A 19,530-nucleotide genomic window follows, 5' to 3' on the forward strand; every position below is an offset into this window, starting at 1 on the left:
TGAAATAAAATGGGAAGTAGGAGTCTAATATTACGCCTAGCAGCTGCTGTGAGAGCTAAAATTATATATATTTATTTTCTTCTATTTTAATAGACGTGAAAAGGGTTTAAAACTACCGTATATATGACATAAAAATCTGTCCAAATTGGTGATATACAGTATACAGTACAATTTGTCTAATTTCAACAGTTTTCTTAAGTTTAAAAACTGCTGTAAAGATTTCTAAACTTTTTATGGTATTTCTAATAAAAATCACAACTGTGATTAAGAAGTTAAGTCAAAGTAAAATCCCACTAGAATAAAACTTTACTATTTCTCTTTTAGCCTATGAAATCTTCTTTTTTCTGTGTTAATGCCCCTGACAATCAATAACTAGGTGACACTATAAAATGTAGATAAGTAGCAATGAGTAATGTTAATATTGTAATTATAAGACAGAATCCTCTTGTTCAGCTTCACATTATAAAGAAGAGTTGCTTTGTTTTACAGCATCAACAATACGATCCGTAAGTACTGTAATTTGGAAGATTTTACTGGTATACGGTAGTAGAACTGTTTTATACATAGAATTGATAACTGATATCAATGTATCCAAAAGTAAACCTGATGTAGTGACACAAATTAACTTATAAAAGAAGAAATCCTATAGATTGAGACATTTCTAAACCTTTAAGTAACATTTTTTCAAATACACTATAAACTACCGCTGCAGATGTAGATTTATTATACTATACATTTATATTCATATCATATAGAAAATGTACGCATGAACCAAAGAGTATGAAATATAACAATATTTCATTAAATACAGAGTAAAATACACAAAATACATTTCAATAAAAAATACAGTGGGAAACCACAAGATGGCGCCACAAACCCACAATGGGGAATCAGATAACAATAGATACTGTAATCCCTACTCAGCCAGGATATATACATCAAGTGGGAACCTAGTGTCAAACACCGTTAAAGTTATCTTCAGAAATGTCTGCGTTTTCCATACTGAACCACTTACCATTTCCATGGCGGTTTGAAGTACCCAGAAGTGGATTTGTAGACAGATGGTTAGAAACATTGTTTTTGGGGTACTACAAATCATTGATACAACTCCTTTCTATTATACATTATATTGTATAGCTCACCTTGCACCAGACTTCACAAAATAGTACCTGTATATATTATTACATGAATCTTTTAGGCCTCATCAGACTGATGTACTTACTTGTGAAAAGATTTCCTGCCTGATAATAAAATGAGCATTTGATATATCCAGCTCCATGCAGACTCATAAAATTCTCATTTTAATATCAATGTAAATGCAACATTTGAGCAAGGATCTGGTGGTGCTACTCATTCATCATTTTTCAGCCAATTTGGGATTTTACCTTTTTTAAAATCAGACAGGAAAACTCTTATAAAGGTATTATGCAACCTTTCTTTGATGAATATTTAAAGTACCATAAGTACTACAATCTCAGCAGGTCTAAGAGATCTGTCTAAGCTTCTTCCGACATGGCCAACTTCCTTTTTTTTTGTTGTTTTCATTCTTACCTCCCCATAACTTTTATAACTTTTTTATCCATCTGTTCACATAGACATACATGGGCTTTTTTATTTTTTTGCAGGACGAGTTGTACTGTGTTAATTTTACCACATAGTGTACTGGAAAACAAAATAAATTCCAAGTGCTGTGAAATTGCAAACAAAAATGCAATTTTTTTTGGAAATTGTTTTGCCAATTTTTTTTTTATTCGTAAAAAAAAACAGAAATTAAAAAAAAAAAAATCTGTAACGCTTTCATTTTTTGGTCGATAGAACTGTGTGAGGGCTTATTTTTTGCGGGGGGCGAGACAGTGTTTCTATTAATGTTCTTGACATTTGACATTTTGATCGCTTCTTACAGCATTCTTTGCAGTATTGCAGCGACCAAAAAATAGTAATTTTGGTGTTTTGAGTTTTTTTCTGTTTACACTGTTTACTGGTCGAGTTAGTTATTTTTATATTTTGAGTGAGGGCTGTTTTTTTGTTGCTTTTTTCATTTTTTTTTTCTTATTTTTTAAAACTTTTATTTACTACTTACTGTATTAGACTCCTTAGGGATCTAGAACCTTTGATCACTTCTACTATATACAGCAATACCACAGTAAAAATCATGGTCTCCTTTGAAGCATAACCACAGGCTGGGTTTCAAGAAAGCTCCGCAATGACAGTCATGGAGGTATTTAACAGAACCCATCTGTCATAGCAACCCTCCTGCGCCTCGCGATTGTATCATGGGAGCGCCAATGGGCGCCTTTGACAGCGACACTTAACAGGTTACCAGTCGCGCCATTCAGGTACTGGCATTGACACACAGCTATTACCAGCTGGATATGGGTCGAGCACATCCTGCGAGTCCGTTCCATAAACAAGCTACCGATTTACGCCGTGTATGTACAGCGGATGTCAGTAAAGGGTTAATAATTTGGGAACTTTGTATTGTGAAATCTGGTGACACATCTGCTTTAAATATGAAGGATTTCCTATCTTTGGATTGGATATGATCATATTTTTTAGTTAATGCACAGTTGATCTGAATATTCTTTGGTATAAACCTACATGCGGACATACACTATGAAATGAGTTGGTGTGTAGAGCAGGTTCAGCTGAACTTGTTCTAGAAAGGGCAGATGCTGACTGTAAAACATAGCTGGCATCTGCCTCTGGCAGCAGAGATTGGCACTTGTGTCGGTTGCTGCTGTTAACCACTTAAATTCTACTGTCAGCCACTGACAGCAGCATTTAAGTGCTGGAATCCAGCCCACTCATTTGCTCAGGACCAATTGGCACCTCCGCCATGCAGTTGTGTGCTACTGATGAGACTCCAAGGCACCTAGGGGCCTGCTGAAGGCTGGGCTTCATAGCCGACCAGTATATAGTACTAGTGAGTATGCAATCGCAGATTTTTAAAAAATATTAAAAAATAATAATAAAAAAAGCTTAATCTTTAAGCTTTAGATTTCCCTAAACTCCATTTTTTAATTGTCCCCTACTATCCAATTAAAGTGTAGATATCGAAGATGATCAAATTGATTCGATGAGCATTAAATTTGAGTCAAAATTACTTAAACTTGCAGTTATCAGTGAATAAAAACAATTTGCAATTCGACTGGCACACGACCAGGTTAGGCGCAATCACGTTGGCTTCCCCATAATGCCTTGCAGCTGTCACATCACATTGCATTGAGTAACCAATCATGAGAGACTATCATGGCCTGTATAAAAGCCTTACCAGGGAATGCAGCAGCCATTTTAGGGTGATTTTCAGATAAGGAGAGTTTAACAATAGAAACGGGAATAGAAAGCCCTAAAACATTGAACAAATACTCAATTGATAGGGGGTATGAGAGAAACTAAAGGTGCCATCAGCAGTGCCAGACTGTGAGATTGATAAGTGGTACGGTGTAGATGGCATCTGTCCTGCTGCATTTGAAATACAATTACACAAGAGTGTACAATGGAAAAAAATATATATCTGAAAGCAGTGTCAGAGGATGACGGTGGAATAATTGTTTTTTAAAGATACGAAAGAAAACTCTATAAAAACCAGACTTTTAACTGTGACTGTCTACCTTATAAAGTGTGGGTATGTCTCCAACAATTTTATTTTTTGTGCACATCTGTCTTCATAGTCAAATTTTACACCAGTATATGCCACATTAAAACAGCTCCCAGTTGCAGGGGTAGGCTTTTTGCATGAGTACCTGCCTACTATTTTTTATTGACATTTTATTTTCAGGAGTGATTGAATTTTATTGAAAAAATATAAAAAAAACTGTAAAAAATGTAGACAATTGAATGTCTGTATTTGAAAACCTGTTTTACTAGTCTAATTAATGACCATGCAAGCCACACCTATTTTGTAAGCTACTAACCCATTTTGCTTTCTTTAAACTTACCTATCTATCTAGCATTTATTATGCAGTCATTTTTGCAAGAGTTGAATAATTAAGGTTGAGAAGATTTATAGGGAAGAGCGAACGTGCTCAGTGATACTCGGATATCACTCAAGTATCTGAGTGCTTGGATGTGTTCGGCACTCAGCGAGCATTAGCCGGTGCTCGAATTTGAAGCTCGAATCCCCACACCGCATGTTTGGCGCCTGTTACACAGCCAAGAAACATGCAGGGATTGCCTGTGGGTCACTGTAATGCCGTAGCCATCTTCGTAGTAGCATTACTGTGATTGGCTGGCTGTATTACATCATTTGGGGTTATAAAAGGACCAGCGTCGCCACACTCAGCACACTGACACTATTGCACAGCTCAGGCACAGTTAATATTGGAGGGAGGCAGTGGCTGTTTGGGCCTGTGTGTGCACAGTTTAATGTATCAGAGTCCTCTAGTGTTGATACTGATGCTGATGCTGAACAATCATACTAACAGTCCTTCTAAGGGCTAATCTTGTGCTTTGCTGTTTGTATCAGATACACTCTGCATTTAGCATAGGAGCAGGGAGATTGGCTGAATACAGTCTCTAGGCAGGGCTTAGGGCTTTGCAGTCCGTTGCTAAATATATATCTGTGGCAGTTGACCACATTCATTTTGAGGGGTGAAAAAAATTACTATACTGTCATACATAAAGTATTATGTGATTTGTGTTAAGTTTCAGTGGTGTATAACACTCCAAAAAAGCATTAAAAAATGTTCTGAATTCAATTACTCAACCATAGAGTATTACGTGCTTTGTGGTACATTATGGGGTATAAAACAATCCAAAAAAAGCGTTGAAAATTTTTATGGATTCAATTAGTTATCCATAGAGTATTACATGATTTGTGGTACATTACAGTGATATATAACACTCCAAAAAAGCGATGAAAAATGTTTGTGTATTGAATTAGTCATCCATAGAGTATTACGTGCTTTGTGGTACATTTCGGTGCTATATTACACTCCAGAAAAGCATTGAAAATTTCATCTGCATTCAATTAGTCATCCATAGAGTATTATGTGCTTTGTGGGACATTTCGGTGGTACATAACACTCCAAAAAAGCGTTGAAAATGTTTATGTATTCAGTTAGTCTTCCATGGAGTATTGCATTCTTTAAGGTACATTTTAGTGGTATATAGCACTCCAAAAACGAGTTGAAAAAAAATTCTGAATTCAATTAGTCATTCATGGAGTATAACACTTCAAAAAAGCACTGAAATTTTTTCTGGATTCTATTAGTCATCCATAGAGTATTATGTGCTTTGCAGTACATTTCGGTGGTATATAACACTACAAAAAAGAGTTGAAACATTTTTTTCTAGATTCAATTAGTCATCAATAGAGTATTACATTCTTTGTGGTACATTTCAGTGGTATATAACACTACAAAAAAGCGTTGAAATTTTTTTCTGGATTGATTTTTTTCATGCATGCACTTTTACATGATTTGTGTTACATTACCGTGGTATTAAACTCCAAAAAAATGCTTTGAATGCTGCAGGTTACCAATTTTTTTCTTCTATATTAAAAAAAAACTTGGTCTCAAGATACCTAGAAATTAGAAAATGCGTAAGGTGTGTGGTAAGGGACGGGGAAGTGGAAGTGCTGATGATGGTGCACACAAACACCGAAGACGTGGGGTAAGTGCAACTATGCCTGTTGCTGGAGCAAAAGAAAGACGCCCATGCACGACACAAAGGTTTCTGTCCCACTTTGAAGGGAGGTATGGTACACCACTTCTGAAGCCAGAGCAGTGCAAACAGGTGGTCAGTTGGATAGCAGATAATGTTTACAGCATGCCTGCTGCAAGCATTATCCCAGTTTTCCACACTGTCCAGACTCACCAGACAACAGTCTGGATCACTTAATCCTATTTAAGGTATGTTGGATGGTCGATTGGCTTCTGGTACAGGGATGTCTCTATTTCATTGTTCTGTAGCTTAATGATGATGTCCAAAAAGTTAATTTCAGTACAGGAGTAGTTGAGTGTCAGGTTGTAACGGCCACAACTGTTCATCTCTCTCCCATAGTAATACTTCTACTTTACGTCACTTGTCTCATCTATGGCATTATTTCCGTGTCTTGCTGTGTATAAATATGTGACTCTTCAGATTTTATGTTATACTAAGCCTGATGAAGAAACCTGAGTAGTTTCGAAAGCTGGCAATTTGTTACCATCTTTTCAGTTAGCCATTAAAAGGTATAAACCACTGAGAACCCTCAAATCTAAATATTTTTCTATATACTGGCTAACACGGTACAAAGATATACAGTACAGACCAAAAGTTTGGACACACCTTCTCATTTAAAGATTTTTCTGTATTTTCATGACTATGAAAATTGTACATTCACACTGAAGGCATCAAAACTATGAATTAACATATGTGGCATTATATACTTAACAAAAAAGTGTAAAACAACTGAAAATATGTCTTATATTCTAGGTTCTTCAAAGTAGCCACCTTTTGCTTTGATAACTGCTTTGCACACTCTTGGCATTCTCTTTATGAGCTTCAAGAGGTAGTAACCGGAAATTGTTTTCACTTCACAGGTGTGCCCTGTCAGGTTTAATAAGTGGGATTTCTTGCCTTATAAATGGGGTTGGGACCATCAGTTGTGTTGTGCAGAAGTCAGGTGGATACACAGCTGATAGTCCTACTGAATAGACTGTTAGAATTTGTATTATGGCAAGAAAAAAGCAGCTAAGTAAAGAAAAACGATTGGCCATCATTACTTTAAGAAATGAAGGTCAGTCAGTGCGAAAGATTGGGAAAACTTTGAAAGTGTCCCCAAGTGCAGTTGCAAAAACCATCAAGCGCTACAAAGAAACTGGCTCACATGAGGACCGCCCCAGGAAAGGAAGACCAAGAGTCACCTCTGCTTCTGAGGATAAGTTTATCCAAGTCACCAGCCTCAGAAATCGCAGGTTAACAGTAGCTCAGATTAGAGACCAGGTCAATGCCACACAGAGTTCTAGCAGCAGACACATCTCTTCAACAACTGTTAAGAGTAGACTTTGTGCAGCAGGCCTTCATGGTAAAATAGCTGCTAGGAAACCACTGCTAAGGACAGGCAACAAGCAGAAGAGACTTGTTTGGGCTAAAGAACACAAGGAATGGACATTAGACCAGTGGAAATCTGTGCTTTGGTCTGATGAGTCCAAATTTGAGATCTTTGGTTCCAGCCACCGTGTCTTTGTGCGACACAGAAAAGGTGAACGGATGGACTCTACATGTCTGGTTCCCACCGTGACGCATGGAGGAGGAGGTGTGATGGTGTGGGGGTGCTTTGCTGGTGACACTGTTGGGGATTTATTCAAAATTGAAGGCATACTGAACCAGCATGGCTACCACCAGCATCTTCCAGCGGCATGCTATTCCATCCGGTTTGCGTTTAGTTGGACCATCATTTATTTTTCAACAGGACAATGACCCCAAACACACCTCCAGGCTCTGTAAGGGCTATTTGACCAAGAAGGAGAGTGATGGGTGCTACGCCAGATGACCTGGCCTCCACAGTCACCAGACCTGAACCCAATCGAGATGGTTTGGGGTGAGCTGGACCGCAGAGTGAAGGCAAAAGGGTCAACAAGTGCTAAGCATCTCTGGGAACTCCTTCAAGATTGTTGGAAGACCATTTCCGGTGACTACCTCTTGAAGCTCATCAAGAGAATGCCAAGAGTGTGCAAAGCAGTCAAAGCAAAAGGTGGCTACTTTGAAGAACCTAGAATATAAGACATATTTTCAGTTGTTTCGCACTTTTTTGTTAAGTATATAATTCCACATGTGTTAATTCATACATTTGATGCCTTCAGTGTGAATGTACAATTTTCATAGTCATGAAAATACAGAAAAATCTTTAAATGAGAACGTGTGTCCAAACTTTTGGTCTGTACTGTATATTTTCCCTGTATCAAAATGGAAGATACCAGAATGTACTGCATCTTTATGGAACCAAAGCCACTTCTGAAGAAATGTACACAATTGGACAGCGACATTTTTTTCTTATCTAAATGCAAAAAGGAGAATCTAATTCCCAAAGGACTCTGGATTACAAACCCAATTCTTCATACCTACAATACTCATCATTCACAAAACCTTTGTCTTCTACAGCATCAAGAGTAAAGTCCAAGGGCAATTTGAAACTCTGAGAAACACACTTACAGAGAACACAGAGCAAAGATTACAGCAATACTACAACAAACTACGGACCCTTCTGATTCATAACAAGGAAAAGAAAATGCTCAGATTGCGCAAATTCAGGACTCTATATAAACAGTTTCAAAACAAAGCCAAAACCTGACAAATTGGACACCTTATCCATTCCAGACAGAGAAGCATCGAACTGTGTCATCAATGTTTCAGATTATAAACCCAACAAAGTGGAGCTGGCCATGCTTTCTAGAGGACTCTCATTTGTCCTACTAAGGTCCTAGATAAAACTGAACTCTGCAGTGATATGGAAAATTATTTCAGTAGACTGCGCCCGAGGGAATATTTCAATGTTACAGAAGATTCAGAACCACCCGAACTGAAGGAAAAGGGATCTTGACAACCAAGAAGAGGTAAGACTGGACACCTCCACCTGGACGCAACCCTCATTTGGATACATATATAGACTCCTTCAGACATTTGATAAAATTCACCATCATAGTCACAAATAGGAGACAAGCATCCAACATCAGTGCCCAGGAGAGAAAGGCCATACGATCTTTGAAAACCAACAAAGAAATCATCATTAAACCTGCTGACAAGGGTGGTGCAATAGTCATGATGAACACATCAGACTATATAAAGGAAGCAAACAGACAACTGATGGACACAGGCTACTACAAAACATTGGAGTCTGACCCTACACAGGACTATTGCAAGCAACTAAAAAAATTGGTATCTTGTCTGCTTGACAAATCCATAAGAGCCGATGACCTGATCCCAGAGAGTCCAAGAATAGGAACATTCTATATGCTTCCAAAAATCCACAAATCTGGAAATCCAGGAAGACCAATTATTTCATGTGTGGGCACCCTTACTGAGCAAGTTTCTGGATGGGTAGAGGGTGTCCTTAAACCCCTACTAAAGAATACACCCAGCTACAATCAGGACACAACGGACCTACTTAATAAACTAGCAGCAATAGGTCCTATACCAGAAGAAACCATCCTAGCTACCATGGATGTGGAATCTTTGTACTCTAATATCCCACACCAATATTGATTAAATGCCTGAAAAATCTTCATGGAAAATTCAGGAATTGATGCTGATTCTGTGGTGAAAATTCATCCTTATCCACAATTACTTTGAAATTGATAACAACATATATCTACAGGAGACTGGTACAGTGATGGAAAGTAAAATGGCTCCACAGTACACAAATCTTTTCATGGCCAAGCTTGAAAATGACTTTTTGTCCTCATGTCCCATCAGGCCTCTGGCCTACTATCGTTACATTGACCATATTTTAATTGTCTGGACGGAGTCTGAGTGTAACATCCCTGGCATCGTGCTGGCAAGGCTTCCCCTCTCCCACCATTCAAGACCACCGACTTACCCACCAATCCAGGCTGTTCCTCTCCTTGCTGTGTGCATGTGTCTTGGCTGCTTGTTTAGGGCGGTGGCGGCAGCACTTCCTGAGTCTTAAAGGATCAGTGCGTGCATTCCTTATCTGTCCCCAGCCTATTACTGTGAGGCACTGAATACTTAAACCACCTCCACCCATTGGGAGGTGCCTGAGCAACATTACCTTTCAGTGTGTTCTGCGCAACTGCAGAGTTGCCAGGTCCTGTCCTGTATCTTGCCTGTATCTGCCACCCTGGGGGCTCAATACCCAGGCCTGTGCCTATGTCCTGTATTTTGCCTGTTTCTGCCATCCTGGGGGCTGAGTACCCAGGCCTGTATCTGTGTCCTGTATCTATCCTGTTCCGCCACCCCCGGGGCTGTGTACCCAAGCCTGTTACCTGTACCTGTGACTTCTAGTCTATTTCCACCACCCTGGGGGCTGATTGCCCAGGCCTGTACTTGTATCTTGTTCCTGTGTCAGTTCCTGTCTGAACTGTGTCCTAGCTCGTAACCTCTATATCCAATCCTTCCCTTTACCTCCTGTGTCTGTTCCAGTACCTTTGTTATATCCTGCAGTGTCTGTACCAGAACCTATCTCCTACCTGTTGTCTCTGTACTCCAGGTTGTGAGTGTGTCCACTCATTACTTCCTAGTGAGTACCCTGTTTGAATCTGGCTCTGTCAGTCCCGTTTCCCTGTCCCAGTTGTTATCCTCTGTATACTTGCTATTCCCCTGTGCTTTCCGGTACCTGTCTGTTCCATGTAAACAGAGCCCTGTTCCGCTTGGCTGTGCTTTGCGGCATTCCCGCCTGACAGCACCCTGCGGCATTCCCGCCTGGCCATGCTCTGCGATATTCCCAGCTGGCTGCGCTCTGCGGCATTCCCGTCTGCATCTGCGACATTCCCGTCCGCATCTGCGGCTTTGCTCTGCTCCGCTTCCAATCTGCACCTGCGGCTCTGCTCTGCTCCGCTTCCCATCCGCACCTGTGGCTCTGCTCTGCCCTGCTCTGCTCCGCTTCCTGTCTGCACCTGCGGCTCTGCTCTTCCCTGCTCGGCTCCTCTTCCCGTCCGCACCTGCGGCTCTGATCTGGTTCCCGTCCGCACCAGCGGCTCTGGTCTGCTCCACTTCCTATCCGCACCTGCGGCTCTGCTTTGCTCTCCCCTGCTCCTCTCCACTTCCCATCCGCACCTGCGGCTCTGCTCTGCTTCCCATCCACACCTGCAGCTCTGCTCTCCCCTGCTCTGCTCCGCTTACCGTCCGCACCTGCGGCTCTGCTCTGCTTCCCGTCTGAACCTACGGCTCTGCTCTGCTCCGCTTCCTGTCTGCACCTTCGGCTCTGCTCTACCCTGCCCTGCTACGCTTCCCGTCCTCACATGCGGCTCTGCTCCTGAGTCCCCGTCTGTACTGGTCCCTAGCCAGCCTGTCTACCTGCCTGCCTGTCTGTATACCAGCCGTGCCCACCAGTACCTGCCAGTGCTCGCCTGCCTATCTGCATTCCCGTTGGACCTACCGCACCTGCCGATGCTTATCTACACACCAGCCGAACCTGCCCATTCCTGCATACCCCGGTGTGGGTCAACAGCTGTGTGACTGAGATCTGCCCTGGAGTAGCACCTGGGCAAACTTCCTTGTCCCTCCTCGGATCGCGGAGTCATTAAGTGGCCATGTGTCCGGGGTCAGATCTGGCGAGGCCCCTAGTCACACCCCTCCAGGCACTCCTCGGTTCGTGACAAAACCGGAGAAATGAAGAGTATATATGGCATAAAAATCTAATTTTTTATTTATAATTCAGTAAAATGTATATTTCAACTGTCATAAAGTATTAAATCACCAAAGTTCATTCAAAATAGAGAAAAATGCAAAATGTAAAGAGGCCATTGCATCACCCCAGTAAAAGTTCCCCAGTGGTATTCATAAGTCCTGCCTAAAGCTGAAATATACAGCATAGGGTAGTGTGCATCAGTGCTACATTCTACACGTGTGCCGGGATACCATCTATTGCGGGCCCTTGTATGTTCCCCCTCTACTTTAAGTGGTAAGTAAGACCCATTTTACTCATAGAATGTAGCAATGATGCACACTACCCTATGCTGTATACAGTGGTGCCCGAAAGTATTGGCACCCCTGCAATTCTGTCAGATAATGCTCAGTTTCTTCCTGAAAATGATTGCAATCACAAATTCTTTGGTATTATTATCTTCATTTAATTTGCTTGCAAGGAAAAAACACAAAAGAGAATGAAGCAAAAATCAAATCATTGATCATTTCACACAAAACTCCAAAAATGGGCCAGACAAAAGTATTGGCATCCTCAGCCTAATACTTGGTTGCACAACCTTTAGCCAAAATAACTGCGAACAACCGCTTCCGGTAACCATCAATGAGTTTCTTACAATGCTCTGCTGGAATTGTAGACCATTCTTCTTTGGCAAACTGCTCCAGGTCCCTGATATTTGAAGGGTGCCTTCTCCAAACTGCCATTTTGAGATCTCTCCACAGGTGTTCTATGGGATTCAGGTCTGGACTCATTGCTGGCCACCTTAGAAGTCTCCAGTGCTTTCTCTCAAACCATTTTATAGTGCTTTTGGAAGTGTGTTTTGGGTCATTGTCCTGCTGGAAGACCCATGACCTCTGAGGGAGACCCAGCTTTCTCACACTGGGCCCTACATTATGCTGCAAAATTTGTTGGTAGTCTTCAGACTTCATAATGCCATGCACACGATCAAGCAGCAAAGCAACCCCAAAACATCAGGGAACCTCCGCCATGTTTGACTGTAGGGACCGTGTTCTTTTCTTTTTTTTTCCTGTACACCCTATGTTGATGCTTTTTCCCAAAAAGCTCTACTTTTGTCTCATCTGACCAGAAAAAATTCTTCCAAAACGTTTTAGGCTTTCTCAGGTAAGTTTTGGCAAACTCCAGCCTGGCTTTTTTATGTCTCGGGGTAAGAAGTGGGGTCTTCCTGGGTATCCTACCATACAGTCCCTTTTCATTCAGATGCCAACGGATAGTACGGGTTGACACTGTTGTACCCTCGGACTGCAGGGCAGCTTGAACTTGTTTGGATGTTAGTCGAGGTTCTTTATCCACCATCCGCTCAATCTTGCATTGAAATCTCTCGTCAATTTTTCTTTTCCGTCCACATCTAGGGAGGTTAGCCACAGTGCCATGGGCTTTAAATTTCTTGATGACACTGCGCACGGAAGACACAGGAACATTCAGGTCTTTGGAGATGGACTTGTAGCCTTGAGATTGCTCATGCTTCCTCACAATTTGGTTTCTCAAGTCCTCAGACAGTTCTTTGGTCTTCTTTCTTTTCTCCATGCTCAATGTGGTACACACAAGGACACAGGACAGAGGTTGAGTCAACTTTAATCCATGTTAACTGGCTGCAAGTGTGATTTAGTTATTGCCAACACCTGTTAGGTGCCACAGGTAAGTTACAGGTGCTGTTAATTACACGAATTAGAGAAGCATCACATGATTTTTCAAACAGTGCCAATACTTTTGTCTACCCCCTTTTTTAGGTTTGGTGTGGAATTATATCCAATTTGGCTTTAGGACAATTCTTTTTGTGTTTTTTCATTGAAGACAAATTAAATGAAGATAATAATTCCAAAGAATTTGTGGTTGCAATCATTTTCAGGAAGAAACTGAGCATTATCTGACAGAATTTCAGGGGTGCCAATACTTTTGGCCACCACTGTATTTCAGCTTTAGGCAGGACTTATGAATACCACTGGGGAACTTTTACTGCGGTGATGCAATGGCCTCTTTACATTTTGCATTTTTCTGTATTTTGAATGAACTTTGGTGATTTAATACTTTATGACTGTTGAAATATACATTTTACTGAATTATAAATAAAAAATTTGATTTTTATGCCATATATACTCTTCATTTCTCCGGTTTTGTCATGTCTATGTGAGTAGGCATAAGGGTGATAGGCATAATGTATTTACTGATGGCCTGTTCACCTGATCTTTGATATGAAGGCCGACTTATGTTTACTTGTCCTCGGTTCGTGGCCCAGTGGGACCATGAACCACGCCCACGCCAAACAGTCCAGGCATGAGCGTAACACTGAGCAACAGCTAAAGACGTTCCATGAACACTTTAATCAATTTCATCCCGCCATCAACCTAACACTCAACTACTCCTGCACTGATATTAACTTTTTGGACACCTGCATTAAGCTACAGAACAATGAAATAGAGACATCCCTATAACGAAAGCCAATGGACTGTCCAACATACTTTAAATGGGACAGTTTCCATCCAAAATACATTAAAAACTCTCTTGTCTACAGCCAAGCCATCAGATACAATCGGATATGTTCCAGTTCTATGGATAGAGACAAACACCTTGGTGGCCGCAGAAAGACCTTTTGGTTTCAGGGCTACCATCCAAGAACAATTGAGAACCAGATTACAAGAGCTACCACAATATCAAGATATCATGTAATATAATTACAAAACCCAACAAGAAAACAACCAGGTGCCACTAGTAGCCGCCTACAATCCAAATTTGGAGACGCTAAGGGGAGCTGAACGGAAACTACAACCTTTACTACAAAAAGATAAACGATTACAATCCATATTTCCAAACCTCTCCACTTCTGTGTTTCAGAGAGCCCCCAAATCTAAGAAGCATCATTGTCAGAAGCTCCCTGTCATCTCCACCAGCTACAGGAACCTTTACCTTCAACCACAAAAAATGTAAAACCTGTCCATTTATAATGACCACAGACAAGATGAAGATACCCAACTCACATCAGGACTACAAGATCCCAGGTACTTTCAGCTGCATCACATCTAATGTGATGTACTTAATTATATGTACCAAATGTCCAGCTGGGGATCTGTATGTAGGGGAGACGGGGCAAAAACTTAGAACAAGGATGAATTCTCATCGCCACACAATAAAAGAAAAAAGAATAGATCTACCTGTGGCCAAACATTTTTGTTTCCCTAATCATAGCATCACAGACATGAAATTACTGGTATTAAAAGGTAATTTCAAATCTCAGAGAGACAGAAAAATTTGGGAATACAAACTCATGATGACCATTGACACTTTCAGAGCAGGAATGAATGTGTCGTATGGATTTATGTCATTCTACATCAACTAAGGAATGTGCTCCTCAAACCTGTGGGGTCATCACAACCCTGGACCAGACCACAATCACAGGATAATAAAACTTTCACACTCCTTATCTATGAAATATTCCAATATTTACGGCCACAACTGTTTATCTCTCTCCCATAGTCACTTGTCTCATCTATTGCATTATTTCTGTGTTTGGCTGTGTATAAATGTGTAACTCTTCAGATTTTGTGTTACACTAAGCCTGATGAAGAAACTTGAGTAGTTTTGAAAGCTTGCAATTTGTTACCATCTTTTCAGTTAGCCATTAAAAGGTATCAACCACTGAGGACTCTCAAATCTAAATATTTTTATATATTGCATAACATTTACAAATAGTTAGTTGCTATTTGATATTTTATTCAATACACGATCTCCTTTTTTCCCATTGTCTTTGTTAAATTGTTTTTATTTTGAATGAATACAAAAACATAAGTGCACATTTTCCTGTTAAAAACTATTTTGAAACCTAGATCTGTAGAAATTGATATATTTGAGACAGATTTAGTCAAAGTTTCTCAACCTTTTTTAAACCATAACCAGGAATGGATCTTATAATATGAATAATATACAGTTCTCAAAACATTTGTATCCACACTTTATTTTAGGCCTGTAATCCAAATTTGTAATTTACAGGTGGTTTCCAGCAATCCTTAATATCCATCATAATATGCAATATTACAGTGCTGAATGCATTTCTTGAATAAGGAGAAATCACATAGCAGTGTAAATATATGATAGTGCAAGTACCTCTTCTATAACCATTTAACAAACTCATGGCAAATCAAACTAATGTGGAGGAGTTCATTATCCTTGGATTCCCCACTATTCAGGGATTTGAAAATGTTCTGCTTTTATTTTTCCTGATCATGTACATCACTACTCTCTCTGTAAATATTTTCCTCATCACTTTAATCAGATTTGTTCGTCGGCTCCACAAACCCATGTATTTCTTTCTTGGAACTTTATCTTTTCTTGAGTTAAGCTATGTTACAGTAACTGTCCCCAAAATTATTGTTGAAATCCCAAGGAAGATAAAAAGCATTTCTTTTTCTGGCTGTATGACTCAGCTTTTCTTCTTCACTTTCCTTGGTGCCACTGAGAACATTCTTCTTGCGATGATGTCTTTTGATCGATTTTTGGCTGTGTGTTACCCTCTGCGCTACACAAGCATCATGAGTCATAGGGTTTGCTTTCTTCTACTGTCAGTATGTTGGGTTCTTGGTTTCTTGACCACTTCATTTCCTATCATCAAAATATCACAGTTACATTTTTGCAGTGCCAATGAAATTAACCATTTTTTCTGTGAAGCTGCTCCTTTACTAAAACTCTCTTGCTCTGACACTTACTTCAAAGAACTGACTGTTATAATTTGTGCATCATCAGTCATTCTCAGCTCAATATTGCTAACTATGATGTCTTATGGGTATATTCTTGGAACAATTCTGAGAATTCCATCTGCTACAGGAAAGCAGAAAGCGGCTTCTACCTGCGCTTCACACCTTATAGTCGTTACAACTTTCTATTCCACAACATTCGTTATGTACATTAAGCCCACTGCTAGCTACGGATCTGTAAACAAAGTGATGGCATTGTTCTATGCTGTTTTCACTCCACTTGTCAACCCATTTATATACAGCCTGCGTAACAAAGAAGTTAAAGAAGCCTTTATACTGTTTTTGAAAAAAATAACTTTATAAAATATTTACTGTTTTATTTTCTTGAAGAGTTTTATAGGATCAAAAATTTACCTGCGAACGATCCCACTATGTGCCAACTATCCACTTGTTCATGTATTAATATTACACACTCACATGTTGTCGCATAACTCAGATAGGTAAAATGTCCTTTAGGCATCTAATCCATGACAATAGGACGCTATCTGCTGCCATCACTTTCTGACAGCTGTGTTGTGAGGAACACACATACAGTAAATGGATTCAGCACACAGTAGTTGGATCCATGCATATGTAAAGAAGAGTTCTTGCCCTGTGTTGCAATGCAAAGATCTTTGTAAAGAGGCTTGAAAAGAGAGCGATGTTGTGAGATGAAGGTGGAAAATGCAGTGCAGTGCACATGATAATTGCACTTGATAATTGCACTTAAACATACTGGCTGATGACAGGATCATGCAGCTTTATATGAAAATCCCTATTTATTATAATTGCCAGACCTCAAATAACAAGCACTTTTCACCTATTGTGTCCCCCCATCTCCTTGTAGATTGTAAGCTAAGCTTGTGAACAGGATCCTCAAACTGTCTTACCTTGTATTGAATTTATTGTCTGTATATGTCACCGCTTAATTGTAACTGCTGCGGAATATGTTGGTGCTATATAAGTAAAAATTATTATTAATATTATGTCAGGAAATGTCATTTTAGCATGAAGCTTAAGTTATTCACACGTCCCATTCTTGCAGTCTGAGATTTGAGCAAACAGTGTGGGCCAGGGATGTGGATCCTGGCAGAAATATGACTTTCATATGTAATAATGGACATAGTCACAAGTGTGTATCAATTTCTGTGAGTCTATTTTTCATTAAAGGGAACCTGTCATGTGAAAAAACGCTATTAACCTGCAGATGTGGGGTTAATCTGCAGATTAATAGTGTTCTAAACCTGCCCGTTGCCTGCACTTAAAGCCCCTTTGCCAGGAGGAAATAAGCATTATTACTCAGCAGTATTCAACGTTCAGTCATAGAGGCAGCGCCGGTGCAGCTTCCGTCACCGCTCTGTGTATAGAGAGCAGCGGCTGTAACCGCACCCCTGGCACTTACTGACAGCCGACCCTAATGTTGAGTGAACTGTCAGTCAGTACCCGGGCGTGGTTACAGTGCGGTGACCGAAATTATGCCGGCACCGCCTTTATGACTGAACATCCAACGGTGCCGAGAGGAATAAAGTTAATTTCCTCCTGGCAGCGGGCTCTAAGTGCAGGTGCTGGGCAGGTTCAGAATGCTAGGAACCTGGAGATTAAATCCATATCTGCCGGTTAATAGCATTTTTTCATTTCACTTTAAGTATAAAAACTCCTTTATTTTTTTTCTAAATAAAAAAAAGAATGTTATTTTTATACCTTTTTATTATACACAAATTTTAAGTCATTTTTAAATGTACTGCTAAGTTATTTATAGTTGTATTATAGTATTGTAACTTAAGTACTGCTAAGTTATTTATAGTTTATATACATTTTTAGGTTGTTTATATTTTGTTATTGATTTAACCAGCAATTACAACATTGAGGGTTCTCTCTCACTTGCCTATAAATTGGATGAGTGCAATACGATAAAAAAATGTTAATAGTCATAACTTTTGCCTGCATGGTGGCTCAGTGGTTAGCACTGTAGCCTTGCAGTGCTGGGGTTTTGGGTTCAAATCCCATCAAGGACAATATCTACAAGGAGTTTGTATGTTCTCTCCGTGTTTGCATGGGTTTCCTCCCTCATTCAAAAGACATACTGATAGGGAATTTAGATTGCGAGCCCCAATAGGGACAGTACTGATAATGTCTGTAAAACACTGTGGAATTAATGGCCCTATATAAGTGAGTAAAATCAATAAATAAATGCATTTCTCAAATCACCGTAAAAAACATGAATCTGTCAAAGAATGTATGGAAGAAAGCTATCCAGATAAAAACTGCAGAAGTGATGTATGTGACCAGAATGAACACCCATTTCCTGCAGATAATACCAATATGACACAACAAGAAACACCACAAGATGGCAAAAAAGCCACAACTTGACGGCCACATCCACATCCCTTATTTAATGCTTTCCTCCTTTTTTAAGAGTTTTTTAGGAAAAGTACTTCCACAAACACTGCTGCAGATTAGAAAATTTAGTTTTTGCACACAGTACTATCAGAGACATGGATGCATAACAGTAGAAAAACATTTGTTATGCTGTAAGGTTGCAGCTGGACAGGTGGTGGACGGGAGGCATGTGTCTCGGAGGTGCCAAGCCTCGGTGATATAGGACTCGAAAAAGCAGACTCCAGCACACATAGTGCTGAGAGGTGTTTAATGGGCCTGGATTATGGGGCCGAGTTTTACGAGCAGCTGAAAGAGCTGGGTGGGATCAGCTGCTCACTTACTTCCAGTCCAGGTCTTGGAAGGTCTTATTTAAGGCAGCTGCGGCTTATTCACTCTGTCTGTGTGTTTTCCAAGGTGAGCAGGCCTTACATGTGCTGCTCAGACCCTGCTGGAGTCAGAGAAAGCTGAATTTAAACGGCTGAGGTTGTGCTGCATATGGACTGGTTATTTTGAGTTTTGTACAGTTATACCTTTTAGTGCCAAAAAAGGCTGTTTTTGTGTTTTGCCTCCTGAGCAGTTTATGCTGTCTGAATAAAGCAGCCTAGATATTCTAATGAAAATGCTTCCTGTGCCTACCTCAGCCGAGTGAGTACCAAACACTACTATTGGTGGAGAATGCTTGCACAAATCCCAAAGGGCAGTGTGACTGCTACAGGAAAACGTATATGTCCTGAGTGAAGGCTGCCAGCCAGCAAGGGAAGTCCGGCAGCATGGAGGAGCTGATAAAGCAACTGGTGCAGGATAATCTCCAGCAGCAGCAACAGCATCAGTGGTAACAGCAGCAGCAGATGCAGCAGCACAAGCAGCAGATGGAGCTCCTAGCCAAGGTGATCCATGGTAGGGCAACTGCCCCGCCTCCAAGCCGAAGCGACAAGACCCAGGTGAAGAAAATCGTGAGAGGGACGTTGCAAAAGATTACTCTGGGGGATGACGTTGAGGCATTCCTGGCCGTGTTTGAGAGGGTAGCAGACCATGAGAGACTGCCACTTGAACAGTGGGCGGAGGTTCTAGCACCATATCTGACATGGAAAATGTGGCACCCCT

At 40.4% G+C, this 19,530-nt stretch overlaps 1 protein-coding gene across 1 annotated transcript; it reads left to right on the forward strand.

The window, feature by feature from the left end:
- Nucleotides 1-15,447: 15,447 nt before the first annotated feature.
- LOC141258184 (olfactory receptor 6B1-like) lies at nucleotides 15,448-16,371 on the forward strand. Its single transcript, XM_073673214.1, has one exon. The coding sequence runs from the start codon at nucleotides 15,448-15,450 to the stop codon at nucleotides 16,369-16,371; it is 924 nt and encodes a 307-aa protein (XP_073529315.1).
- The last annotated feature ends 3,159 nt before the right edge of the window (nucleotides 16,372-19,530 follow it).

This window comes from Phyllobates terribilis, unplaced genomic scaffold, assembly GCF_046119375.1.
Source record: "Phyllobates terribilis strain yellow unplaced genomic scaffold, ASM4611937v1 Scaffold_1__5_contigs__length_1240528914, whole genome shotgun sequence".
Lineage (NCBI taxonomy): Eukaryota > Metazoa > Chordata > Amphibia > Anura > Dendrobatidae > Phyllobates > Phyllobates terribilis.

Excerpts from the sequence above, each read along its gene's own strand:
- LOC141258184 (XM_073673214.1), top strand. The coding sequence starts at position 15,448 with ATGGCAAATCAAACTAATGTGGAGGAGTTCATTATCCTTGGATTCCCC.